The 13,764-nt window shown below is 48.2% G+C and overlaps 1 protein-coding gene across 12 annotated transcripts in view; it reads right to left on the bottom strand.

The window, feature by feature from the left end:
- The window catches only part of mef2d (myocyte enhancer factor 2d), a 60,972-nt gene that overhangs the window by 21,944 nt on the left and 25,264 nt on the right, over nt 1-13,764 (bottom strand). For 8 of the 12 annotated variants that reach the window (XM_042106013.1, XM_042106011.1, XM_042106009.1 and 5 more), the window contains 3 exons: nt 11,911-12,339; nt 7,859-8,062; nt 1,488-1,625 (listed from right to left, as the gene is read on the bottom strand). In XM_042106013.1, the coding sequence (XP_041961947.1) occupies nt 1,488-1,625; nt 7,859-8,062; nt 11,911-11,964 (396 nt within the window). In that variant the 5' untranslated portion in view covers nt 11,965-12,339. Of the gene's footprint in view, nt 1-1,487; nt 1,626-1,773; nt 1,909-7,858; nt 8,063-11,910; nt 12,340-13,764 lie in introns of all 12 variants that reach the window. The other 4 variants (XM_042106012.1, XM_042106017.1, XM_042106020.1 and 1 more) reach the window with 2 other exon arrangements.

Below are 13,764 nucleotides of genomic sequence, written 5' to 3'. Positions count from 1 at the left end.
CACCTCTGGACTATTCAGTGTGTTACAAACACCAGAGGGAAACATAGAAAAACACTGCCAATCCCACAATCTGGCACACAACAACAGTGTAATCACAGCTAGCATGAAACACTAAAAGATTGCCTTTCATCATCAAAAAACGACTCCAACCCACACTGTAGCCCTAATCTGGGGAGTTGGTGTCCCAAACTGAGCCCTGTGCTGCTCCTACCCACTGCTACAGAGAGAGAAGGCTGACTTGGGTTGTGTTATGGCCGGGGCCATACAGAGCTGGGGTCAGCGCAGTCCAGGGATCACACGCCTGCGGGACAGATTGGTGCTGTATGCTTCAGTTTCCCCCCCTCATCGTCGCCAGGGAGGGGTCAGGTCAGGGTGTGTGTGCGGGCAGAGAGAGAGGCCGAGAGGGAGAGGACCAGGAGATAGACAGCGTTGGAGGCGGAGCGGGTCTCCCTTTTTTTTTTTTTTTTTTTCACTAAGCTGGTTTGACTGAGTCAAAGGCCTGCTATCGACAACTGTCCGAAGTTGTGGCCATTTTGGGACTATCCTGAAAATTCCCGCTGGAAAGGACTGTTCAGTTTAAATATTTGTGCGGTTTCTTTATTTTCATTTTCTGCATTGTTTATGAACTTTCTCCTATAAACTCTGAGATGATTGATTCAAAAGATACTTGAGGGTATCAGGATTGCATGGAACTAGGAATTTTTCCCACGATTTTTGTTTGTTTCAGAACGAGCCGGAATCTCTACTCTGCAAGCCATTGTTGCATAGAGAGACGATAAACCTGGCTGGAGGAGAAAACCACATCTGGCCCCGGCTAACGCACATCTGGCTAAAGCCTGCCTGTTCCGGTGCCATTGGAGCTGCAGCTGCCTAAACCTCCTCTCTTCCAAAGAGCTCTTTCCAGGCTGCTCATCCTCAGCTCCAGTTATGGCCGTTTCAGCTTCCAACAACGAGACCGGCATCCATCTGACAAAACAAAGTCCTAATGGAACGGCGATGGAATTAATGGGAACATATGGAGTTATTTTCCGACGAGGACAAGAGAGCAAAGTCAGGAGCAGGTCAGGCCATTAAACATATTGGACACGCCAAGGATTTGTAGTTTTTTTCTAATAATAATAATAATAATAATAATAATAATAATAATAATAAAAAAAGAAAACATCTAGCTAGACGGAGCCATTCGAAATTGAATTTGCCCCGTCTGTGTAAACCTCGTTGAGAGTGGCCGACCAAACCCCTCAACCTCTCCTTCTTCCTCTCCTTGCCCAGACACACACATTTAGTGAGGGGGGGGGGGGGGGGGTGAAGAGTGGGGGGAAGGGAGCAGGAGGAGGCGGTGAGAAATGGGTGGGTGGGGTGGGGGGGTTGTGGTAGGTGGGTTGGAAAGGGGGAGGCGGGTGCTCTGTGAGTCGTTGTTGTAGTTGCTTGCTTGTTTATTTGTTGTTGGTTGCCGTGGCCACAGGGGCAGCCGCGCGGGTACTCACTGACAGCCTATAGCTCTGCATCATTTTATCAAACTCCTCGTCAATTTTTTTGTATTTCTCCTCAGTGCGCGGGGTGAGCGAGAACGGCTCCTCTGGCTCTGGGCTCTCAGAGTCGCGCTGCTCTTTCTTGTTCAGAGCCTTTTGCGTTCCAGGGAGAACAGAAAAAGAGGGAGGGAGAAAGCGGGGGGGGGACAGAAAAGAGAGAAGCAGAGAGAGAGAGATAGAGAGAGAGAGAGAGGATTGAAGGTTAGCAAGGTAGAGAAATAGTTAGGTGCCGGGTACTCACGCCATATCTCTTGAAGAGGATGTCCAGCTCCTCACTCTTGCGGTACTTGTCCTCGTTTAATGGGCTTTGGTCAATGGAGTCCTCGCCATCGGGCTCAGGGCTGTTGCAACCATTAAAGCCTTTCTTTCGCAACGTCTTTAAACATTTAAAAAAACAAGGAGAGGGGGAGAGGAGGGACATTTTTCATTTTCACATGTTCTCATTTTTAAGCTGGAGTCTTTTCATTGACAAGTAATGTAGCGATGAGCATTGCAGATTTGAACCCTTTTAGGAATCCTAAAATGGTTACTCATCCTTTACTGTACTAAACAACAGCTATTTATAATCATATATCGTCAAGATAAATATTTTTTTTTTTCCAAAACATACTGTCAGAAACTTTAACTTCAAATGCAGTGTGAGTGAGTCAGGTTTTGTGCTGTGACGTATATATAAAAAAAAAACAACCTTCTGCACATGAACATGAGAACAGAGGCTTCACACCAGGAGAGGAAAGCTCAGAGTGGAGTTTGCTCAGGAGCTTCGCCACAGAAAACAGGGTCTTATTTTGAGAGGATTTTCAAAACAGGCTTTCCCAGTAAGGAGCTTTGCTGGTTGGGTTGGGGCCCTCATCATCAAATAGTAGGGGGAAAAATGCTAGTCAAAAGTGGAGTATTCTTTTGCTTTGTGCAAATCAAAGTTTTAAAAACTGAGCCGGTTGATGCACTGAGAGATCATACTCGGCCTCTGTGATATGTTAAACCACTGCAATCCTGCTCCTACAACAATCAGTGCTCCTTTGATTGAGTCCAATGGCTAATCCTGAAAAAAAGCATACGTGCTATCATATGGCTTTCACAGCTGCACTGAAATAAGCTTTTAATGCAGCACAGAGGCAAATCATTGCTTGCTTTCAACAAAATAAACCTTTCCTCGCAGCCTCTTATTTAGAGACTTCTTTAGTTATGATATGCTGTTGAGGAATAACATGTACAGTATTCATACAGTGCATGTGTATGCATACAGTAAATGTTTATTCACCTTAACATTTGTTTCAGACATTGTGTATATTCCCATTTACAGTAGTAATGGTGCCAAAAAACACATGCTTGCTTACACACACACACACACACACACTTGAATTGCTTGAATTTCCCCAGGGGATCAATAAAGTATCTATCTATCTATCACACACACACACACACGTCCGTGCGAGGGGAGTCGGTCAGCTGATCAGCTTGTCTCGCGGTCAGCTCCATCTGTTCACCTGTCCCTGCGCACCTCTTCCCCACTGGCACACTCACTTTCAAGTGCGCCTTCTATTGTGTTGCCAGGGTAAGATTCCCCCGCAGAGCGGCTCCGACTGTGACTGGCTGCAGCGCTCGCTCCTCCGCCCCTCCCCCTCTGGCCCTCTCGCCCTATCCTCTCCCTCTCTCCTGCTCTCGCGCTCTAGTGCGCTCTCTCTCTCTCTCTCTCTCCTTCCTCTCTCTCTCCCTCTCTCTCCCTCTGTCTCATCCCCCCCCCCCCATGTCTCTCTCACTCTTTCTCCCATTGCTCTTGTTCATTGCAATCTTGCTGATTCGATCCTGATCCTTCTCCTTCGGTTTCTCCTTCTCACCTTCACTAGTTCTCCATTTTTCCCTCTCCCTCTTTCGCCGTTATGAGAGAGACCCCTCGCTCTGCATTCTTGAGCTCAGGCCATCCTGGTCTTTCTCCTTGCCTGGTTTCTCTCTCTCTCTCTCTTTCTCTTTCTCTCTCTCTTCCTCTCATCCTCCTGACAGAATCTTCCCACGGCTCCCGCCTGACTCATCCATGTCCTCCTCTGCCCTGCTCTCTATCTCCCTCTCTTTCGCTCTTGTTCTCTTCCTCTTTCCCTCCAATTCTCAAGCCTCTTTTTAAATGCTTTCTCTCTCTCTCTCTCTCTCTCTCTCTCTCTCTCTCTCTCTCTCTCTGGACTGAGAGGAGTAGGGGGTGAGCCGGGCAGCCCTGTGTCTGCATGTAATGTCACGTCCCATTTGCAGTTCAGCATACAGCGTGGATTTTGTGGGTGTGTGTGTGTGGGGGGGGGGGGGGTCTGTGTGTGTCTGGGAAGAGCATGGCCAGAGAGGAGGAGGATGAGGAGGAGGATGAGGAGGAAGAAGGACCAGAAGACAGAAAGACAGAAATATCAACAGAAGCACAGATGATAGAATGAAAAGAGAGAGAGAGAGAGAGAGAGAGAGAAGAAAATGGAATGGGGAGCGAGAAAGTTGAGAAAGGCAAGATTGATAGAGACAGACAGAAAAAGACAGAAATTACAGAAAGGAAAAAACATTAACAAAGAGAGAATGATGGAAAGAAAAATCTACCTCAAAAGAGAGGGAAAACTACTCTTAACAGGAGAGGCTGATAGAGGTGAGGTGGGGTAGTGAGAGGAAGAGAGGAACAGAGAGAGAGAGAGAGAGAGAGAGAGCGCACTTTGGCGCCAGCGCTACACACCCCTTAAAAGGGCCTGTGCCCCCAACGGGCCATGACTTATGCATGTGGCTAATGGAGGGAGCGAGGGAGGCTATCACCGCCCTGTCACATCAGGAGCGCTGCACTGGGCCGCGCCGCTCAGGAGCCACGGCGTTAGGCCCAACTAGGCCACACTTCCCAGTAGGGGAGAGAAAAAAAAAACACAAAAAAAACTTTTGGTCACAAACTGGTCATATTTAGAAGAGCTTCAGTCCCCAGTGGGTTGTTAAAAGTGAGACCAAAACAAGTAAAAACAAGAGCTTTGGGGTAGGCTACTTAAAAAAAAAAAAAAAAAAAAAAAAAGCCAAAGCCATGGGTGAGGCACATGCCGTGCCGTCTCCCCACGTCTATGTTACTCACAGGACAACAAGGATAATACCGCTGATACTTCCTGAGCTTAACACAATGACACAGAATATTAATCTGATCAGATTGTGTGTATGCTACTGGGAGGTTTAGGGCCTCACGTCGCACCACTAGGTGGGTGGGGTGAGCGCTAGGGGTCGTGACCTCCCAGACGTAACACATCGGTAGCCCCTGTCTGCCCTCCTGTCTTTCTCTCTCCCTCTGTCGCTGTCTGTCTCTCTCTCTTTCTCTCTCTCTCCGTCTGCCCAGTGCAGATTAGTGCTTGGGGGAAATGCCGGTCATAGAGGGGGGAGCAGGAGGAATTTGTTTGACATGGCAAAGCAGGATTAGCCCCAGGGGAGGGGCGTGTGTCAGGGCAATTGAGAAGATGGTGGGGTAACGGTGTGTGTGTGTGGGGGGGGGGGGGGAGAATGAGAATGTGTGAGAATGAGAATGTGTGAGAATGTTTCTCACACATTCTCAGCATTCAGTACTGCAAAGGTAGAGGTCCACAGGCTAGAAGAGATCACCAGGTGCATTTTGCATTTTGCTTGGTGAAACTGGTTTCTTTATTTTTACAGAAGTGAGTTTGGTCCTAGTGGCGTCCTACGCTGGGCCATGAGAGTGATCGTCTGTGCGGTGTATCACCGAGACCTGCAGCACAGCACAGGGAGCTGAAACCTGGCCAGTGGCAAAGTCCTTAAGCCGCCCACAGCACCATGGTGCTGAGGCAAGATCCTCCCTCCTTGAGCCGCTTAACAAAAGGGCATCCCTCGTTTCTTCTCCTCCTCCTCCTCCTCCTCCTCCCTCTGCCTGACCCCCCACCCCGATTCAGACTTTTTCACGCTCTTCCTCTCGATATCCATCTCCTCTTGTTAGCGCTGCCTCTCCCCCATATGTCTTCCGCTTTCTCTCTCCCTTTTTCTCTCGATCTCTATCTATGTCTTTTCTCTCGATATCCATCTCGCTCCGTTAACACTCGCCCCCCCTCTCTCTCTCTCTTTCCTTCACTCTCCCCTGATTGGGATCTGCAGTCAAGCGGATTAACACGCTCTGGCAAGAAAAGCAGGCAGCCAACACATACACACACACACACACACACAGACAACACACACAGCCTCTCTCCCTGCACGTGCCATTTCTCTGTGTGTGTGTGTGTGTGTGTGTGTGTGTGCATATGCATGACTGTTCAAGGGGTGCATTAAAGAAATGTGTGTGTTTGTGTGTGTGTGCGTGAGAGTGTGAGAGAAGCCTACACACAACACTGAGTACAGCAGTCTTGAAGAGGGGATGGCAAGATGCTTTGTGTGTGTTAGAGAGAGAGAGAGAGAGAGAGAAAGAGAGAGAGAGAGAGAGAGAGAGAGAGAGAGAGAGAGAGAGAATGTGTGTGTGTGTGTGTGTTCCATAATTCATACACACAGAGAGCTTGAAGAGAGGTGGGAGTGGCGAGTTGACACGTCCCTGTGCCTTGGTGCTCTCGTGGGCCCCCTGCTCGTCCCTCTACCCTCCCAAGCCCCTCCACCTCCACCTCCACCCCAACACCACAGCCGCCCTGCCCACTACTCCACCCTCCGTCCCCTCCACCTCCACAGTCGCCCTGTCCCTACTCCACCCTCCATCCCCTCCATCCATCCATCCTCTCTCTGCCTGGACCCCAGAGCCGGAGGAGGCTGGAGCGGACTGGGCCATACCCAGGCCATGTGCAGCTCGGCGGCTGGGGCCCTGGGAGAGGGAGGGGGTGGGGGGGGGGCTCCTGGTATGGCTGGAGGGGCTGGGAGTCATTCACGCTCGGTGCCTCTCGCCTGGGTCTGAATATTGCATGAGGCAGGCTTCTGGGCCGCAGCAGAATGCACACACACACACACACAGAGCCACTCAGGCTTACACTGATGTGGCCCAGAGCAGCCCAACGCCCCTAACATGGAACAAAAAACACACACACACACACACACACACACACACACACACACTTAAGAGCCATCTGCAGCAGGAGTCTCCCCTCTCGCTCACTCTCTTCTGTGCTGTTGTGCTCTGCGCTGGGGAGAGAAACATCTCCAGTGGCCCTCCATCACCCTCGTCTCCCTCAGAACAAGCACAAGCTCATGGCCACAGCACACAGGAACAGTGGACTCACATGGACGGACACACACACACACACACTCAGAGATTTGGTACAAGGTAGCCACGGTTGGAATATGGTGGAATCATTTATGGGTGGCCTGAACCATTAGGGGAAACAAAAGGTTAACAGAGAAGAAGCAAAGGGGATGTGCGAGAATCGCTTTCTCATAATACTCACAGTCATACCATAACACATACACACACACACACACACACACGGCAGTCTTCGCTCCCCCTGAGGCAGCCATCTTGTGATGTCTGGGGCCAGGTTAAGAGAGCCCTCTCAGTGTGTGTGTGTGTGTGTGTGTGTGTATAATTATGTACACATGTGTGTTTGCATGTACACAAGCGTGTGTGTGTGTGTGAGAGAGAGTGTGAGTGTGAGTGTGAGCGTGAGCGGGTGCTCCTGCCCTCCCTCCGTGCCAAGGCCGGAGAAGGTGGCAGAAGGGCCAGCTGTCCCTCGGCTGCCCCGCCGTCTCCCGGGCACTGGGCCAGGGGGGCAGCTACGGTGGCCCATAAGCCGTGTAATCTCCGTGCGCTGGGCGGGCGAACCGGCGGTGGCAAGCCTTCTGGCCACGGCCCACAGGTGGCCAGATCGGAGCGGGCCTCCAGCAAAAGCCCACGCAGGCCAGGATGCTTACACACACACACACACCACCAGTACATAAATGATTCACTGAATATGGGATACAAGCACTATGATTAGGCTTTGAGTGATCAAAAAGCGTCTGTGAGCCGTTTTTTTCACGACATGACTCATTTACGCGGTTTAGTGTTTTCTGATGAGCTATACACTTCTTTGGGACTTGTGCAGCTCACAAGATCACAACATCTCTCTTTCATTATAGCAATTACATTGAAAATTACAATGTAAACTATTGTACATTATTGAAATTATTGTAAAAGTAAAAGTATTGAGGTAAAGACCCAAAAATCATATATTTCTCGCTCCCAATAACATGGAGAAAAAAAATGAAAAAAAAAAAATGTTAAAATCAATTCAGTAGTGAGAATGGAAATGTCATGACCTTTAGTCCTGACCTAACAACCGAACACCGCAAACGCCCTACAGGGGTGATGCCCCTTTGCCCTCCACTTCGAGGAGGGGTGGGGGGTGGGGGGGTTGGTCAGGCGGAGCTCGTACCTCAATGATGTCTGCGTTGGTCCTGCTCTCGTGCGGCTCGTTGTACTCAGTGTACTTGAGCAGCACCTTGTCCATGTCCGTGCTGGCGTACTGGAACAGCTTGTTGGAGTGGTTGAAGATGATGAGGGCGATCTCGCAGTCGCACAGCACGCTCAGCTCATACGCCTTCTTCATCAGGCCAAATTTCCGCTTGGTGAATGTCACCTGCCAAAGACAATCAAAGAGGAGGAAGAGGAGGAGGGTGAGGAAGAGGAGGGATAAGAGTTAGAGTCACTTTCATATGCAGTGGGATACAGAAACAACACATTAAAATGGGATGAAACGTAGTCCTGAGATACTGGGAAGATGCACAGAAAACCAAACCATTGAACCATTAGGAAGGTTCACACCAAAGATTCTACCGGCAAGACTTTCTTTGGTATAAACTGGAGTCTTCCGTTTTAAATCCTTTGCTGTCCAGACAAGAACCTTGCTCTGTAATGACTCCCTAATCAATGCTGAAAAGGCTCCATCAGGAACCACAACGGTCAACCAATTCTTAAACTAGGGATGCACGATATATCGGCGGCCGATATATTATTAGCCGATAAGTGAAAAAATGAAAATATTATTATCGGTCCGATAACAGAATTCTGGCCGATAATTTCCGCCAATATTTTTCCTTTGTCCTAATATAGGCCTACGTAAGGTCCGTCTGGCTACACTGAGCTAGCCTACTTGAGCTTGGTTGGCTATACTTTTTCCTCAATATAATGTCAGCGGTGTGAATGTATTTCACCACTCTAACAAAATCTGTGGATATGCGTTCATTTGGGAATTTGGGAATGATCCGCCATTTAACCATAACAGAGCGGAGCTCAGCCCTATCTAGAGCCGTCTTGTGCTGGTGTGTTTGCACTTTACCGCGCTGGTCGAGGAAACAAATAAACAAACTCGTTAGTGGGACGAGTACATAAGTAGGCCTAGTTCTAAGTTGTGTTTTAGTATTATATTTGCATTACTTCAGCTTGGGTTTTGTATTATTACCTAGAAATATGCTAACCATTCATGCTTCAGTTCCAGACAGGTCATCATAATAAGTTATTAAAACCTTCGGGGCTAACGCCTTTCATTTCTGCTGCAGCAGGTTGTGCGCAACAGAGTAGACGGACATAAGATACAGTCTGAGGAGTTGCAGCTTTATTCAGTTACCCGCAGTTGAAACTAAACCTAAGTTTCCCTCACAAACTCTGATTTGGTCGCTATACTATAGCTTATTCCAAGCTCAGCCATTTATGAGTGTTTAGTCCTAAATGAAAACGATTCAAACTCTCTAGCCACTCACTCGCAATTCCACTGACGTCAGGTTCACTTAAAGGAGCCATACTGTAGGGCTAGGCTACTGTTATGTTGTTGACTGCCGTACTATTGAGGACTATTATGAGTTCGGTCCATCATTTGGTGGTAGGTAAAATTACTGCAATAAAATTATGCTTATTAAATGCTTTCCCCCAAATCACTTTTCACAATTATTTTTCAAGAGTAATATTATCGGTTATCGTATCGGCCACAACAAACCAATAAATATCGGTTATCGTTATGGGCCCTAAAATTCCATATCGGTGCATCTCTATCTTAAACACCTCTCCGTCTCAGCCTTTTAAGCAGTAATTCATTTGAATTAATTTGTGTAACACCTCCAATTAATTAATTATTAAACATTCCACTTAATTAATTATACAAAGAGGTCTGTTTCAGCAGAATTGTAAATGAGAAAATGAAACCATTTAAATAGCCAGCATCAAATCAGGGAACAAGGATTTAAGAAAGAAAGCTCATCAAAAAAAAAAAAAAAAAAATCATAGTGTGGAGCTAATTATTTGCACACACACACACACACCTATACGTACATTCATTAGTGCAATGTAATGAATAAATTGTGAAAAAGGCATAATATGTTGTGTGTTGAGACTTGTGATGGGAGTTGAGAGAAGCTGAGGCAAAGGTGTGAGGAGCAGGTGTTGATTAGAGATCTTCAGTGTAAAGGCATCTCAGAAATGTACAGTGACACGAGGCGCATCGTTGTTAATTCTTCCACTCAGGAGAAGGAGGGGAGAAAGATGATGATGAGCACAAACAAAATGTACACCCCCCCCCCACCATCACACTCACACACCAATAAACACACACACACACACACACCAATAAAACACACACACACACACTTTGGAGTTGACATTTGAGACCTAAGCGCTTTCACCTCCATCCATCCATCCCTGCAATCATCTCTCTCTCTCTCTCTCTCTCCCCCGCTTTCTCTAATGCATCTCCACAGAGCCGAAGATAGCTTGCATTCCCTTCCTCTCTCTCTCTCTCTCTCTCTCTCTCTCTCTCTCTCCTCCACGGAGCCGAAGACAGCTTGCATTCCCTTCCTCTCTCTCTCTCTCTAATGCATCTCCACAGAGCCGAAGACAGCTTGTGTTCCCTCCCTCTCGCTTGCTTTCTTTTCCCTCCCCTTTCCTGCTCACTCACAGCGCCCCGCTGCCACAAATCAAATTATTTCGGGGTCGTTTCCATTGGCAACCGCCTACTAAAACCCTCTTCAAATCACACTCCCCACCACCTCTACACACAGACACAGACACACACACACACACACACACACACACACACAGATAGAAAACAATGCTATGAGGGGGAAATCACAGAAGAAACAAATGACATATTGTGAGAAGACAGGGTTGGGTTCTGTAAGGACAGGAAACAAAATAAAAAATAAATAAATAAAAAAATCCAATAAACTGTAAGAAAAGTCAAATATTTAGCCACATGTTTCTGCAACCTCTGTTTAAGTTATTCCTCTTCATCGATGTAGACTGGAGTTCATGCAAAGAACAAGGTGACTGGAAAGAATATTCTTTGGAGTTCTGTCAGCAGCGAATGCTAAGATTAACAGGCAGTCCATAATTGCCATTAAGAATAGAAGTGCGAGTATCCAATGGCAACAACAGCAAACTAATCTTTTTTTTTTTCACACTCTGCATCTCTTCCTCTCCTTCACTATGAGAAGAGGACTGTGTTGTGACAAGAGGTGGATTCAGGTGCTATCACACCTCAGCCAAAGCCCTTGCCACAACCTGTGCTGAGTCTGTGGGTGTGGGGTTGTGTGTGTGTGTGTGTGTGTGTGTGTGCTGGTTTCCAACACTAAGTATCACACTTCAGGTTTAGCACAAAACATCTGTGCCTTTCAGTATTTGTGATTACAATAAACTTCTCATCAAAGAAGAATGAAGCAGCATGGTATGCAGATGCTGATTAGCGAAGACATTTAACATAACAATAGAAATGTTTGTTTGAACCTCCCCCCACCCATGAAATGTCAGGCAGGATTGAGGGGGTGGGGAAGGGGGTGGTGCAGATGGGGCTGAGGCCTGGGTTAGAGGGGAGGGGATAGCTATGGCAGAGTGGGGTGAGGCCTGGGTTAGAGGGGAGGGGATAGCTATGGCAGAGTGGTGACATCCAGGTGCCGCAGAGGTAGGCAGCAAGTGGTAAAAGCCATAAATATCAGAGTGCAAAAAAGCCTTATCCCAGTGATCATTGCACAGCAGTTCTTGCAAAAGCCACAAACTCCACTCTCCTAAGTGACTCTGCAGACACTGACAAAGCAATGGGGGAGCTTCAAAGCGGGAGGAAACAGGTAATATCAAACAAGAACAAATAAACACAACAATGCCTGAGGAAGACAATACAACTGGCAGCGTGCTTAAACAAACTGGGTATTTTTACACATTGTCATGCATTACATGCGTGTGTGTGTGTGCATATTCACAGAGCTCTCACTGAAAAGCGAGGCCAACTGACAAAGGAAGGTACCATTTTGTGGAGAGGAAATTCCTCAAAGCCTTTCCCATAATCGGTTTCAACCGCTCTGCCCTGAGCAGTGACGACTTGATGATGACCGAACAGGTGGAAACAAACACACACACACACACACACACACACACACACACACACACACACCCAATGAAATGACCACATTGGGTTGGCAGCAGTGCCCCCTGAGGAGTCCTCACCTGTCGGTTCCGCTCGTCGGTGATCCTCTGAATCTGAATCTTTTTCCTCCCCATGGCTGCGCTCTGCTGCTGGGGGACTCAGGGGGGCGCGTGTTGGGGGTCAAAGGTCGTCTCTGTCCCGTGAAGGGGGTGGGGGGGAGGAGCTGTGTGCGGGAATGCTTTGGCGCCTGGACTCTCTCTCTCTCTCTCCTTGTTCCTGCGCTGTCGTTCTCTCGCTCTACCTATCCGAGGCCGTCAGGGCCCGTGTCGTTCTTCCTCCGCAGAGGAAAAGGAGACAAGAGGGGGGTCAGATGGGGCCGAGTCCTAGTGGCTCAGATCATGGTCCACTGCGGGGGAGACGTGGTCATCCGTGCGTCTTCTAGAGCAACAGCCTCTCCTCTCTCTCTCTCTGCGTGAGCGTCCGCGCAGCTAGCCGACGTGCTCTTACTCCTGAGAAACAGAGGAGAGAAAAAGAAAGAAAGAGGAGAGAACGAGAGAAAAGAAGGGACAGAGAGAAGAGGGGGAGGGCAGGTTAGTGACTGGTACACAGATCTTCCGGACACACACACACACAAGCACACACTGATGTCACGTTAAGAGCAGCAGATGGTCATATCTGTTGTGAGTCACCAGACACTATAGAGTTCATCCACACGCTATCCTGGACGTGTGATTTCCTTGGATTTGAACCTTTGAACCTGGGCATGCTCAATTGGTTTGGCTTTGACGCTAACCTTTCCACTGATCCCAGAGGGATTTGGAACGTGTGTGCAAGGCATCCGAACGGCTCAACAGCTTCCCAAATCCGCCCCCTTCACACAAACACTAGGCCTATTAGCCTAGCATTGAAGCATGGCACAAACACTAGGCCTATTAGCCTAGCATTGAAGCATGGCACAAACACTAGGCCTATTAGCCTAGCATTGAAGCATGGCACAAACACTAGGCCTATTAGCCTAGCATTGAAGCATGGCACAAACACTAGCCCTATTAGCCTAGCATTGAAGCATGGCACAAACACTAGCCCTATTAGCCTAGCATTGAAGCATGGCACAAACACTAGCCCTATTAGCCTAGCATTGAAGCATGGCACAAACACTAGCCCTATTAGCCTAGCATTGAAGCATGGCACAAACACTAGCCCTATTAGCCTAGCATTGAAGCATGGCACAAACACTAGCCCTATTAGCCTAGCATTGAAGCATGGCACAAACAACAGTTGGGGAAGACTTCCGGTGGAAAACGGGGAAACAGGACTGTTCTCTTGAGGTTTGTGGTTCCGCGGAGGGGGAGGGGGATTGTCAGGAAAAGCCCTCTGGGGGTTATACGTACAGTACAGTATGTGTGTGTGTGTGTGTGTGTGTGGGGGGGGGGGGGGGCACTGTATTAAAATGGGGTGTAGGGGGCAGATAAGCAGATAAAAGGGAAGAACGAGTGAGCACACAAGGGAAAGAGCAAAAGAATAAACGAATGAATGAACAAGAGCGAAAGAGAGAGAGAGGTTGGCTGTGCAGTGTCAGCTTCATTAGAGACATCACCGCCACATGGCTGATACCCTGGGGCCCGCGGCAAGCTACTGCCTCCCCGACGTGCCGCATGCGATTACGGATCTAACCAACACAGCACACAGAGGCAGAGTGGCAGCAGTAAGCAGCGGGCAAGCAGCGGGCCGAGGGTCCTACGTTGCCCAGGCTCTGGTAGCCGAAGGGCCCCTGTGCGACTCAAGGGTGCCATCGGAGACAAAGGACTTTCTCCTAGTCAAACCTCAAACTAGGCCGCATACTTGATTAATATAAATGTGTTGTATACACCTATTGAAATAGTTCCTACTTATATATATTGTAATTCTAATTATATTTGAAAGTTTAAATTACA

This window comes from Alosa sapidissima, chromosome 10 (assembly GCF_018492685.1).
Source record: "Alosa sapidissima isolate fAloSap1 chromosome 10, fAloSap1.pri, whole genome shotgun sequence".
NCBI classification, from domain to species: domain Eukaryota; kingdom Metazoa; phylum Chordata; class Actinopteri; order Clupeiformes; family Clupeidae; genus Alosa; species Alosa sapidissima.
The sequence above is the reverse complement of the archived record's forward strand: the minus strand, read 5'-3'. Positions and strand labels throughout refer to the sequence as shown.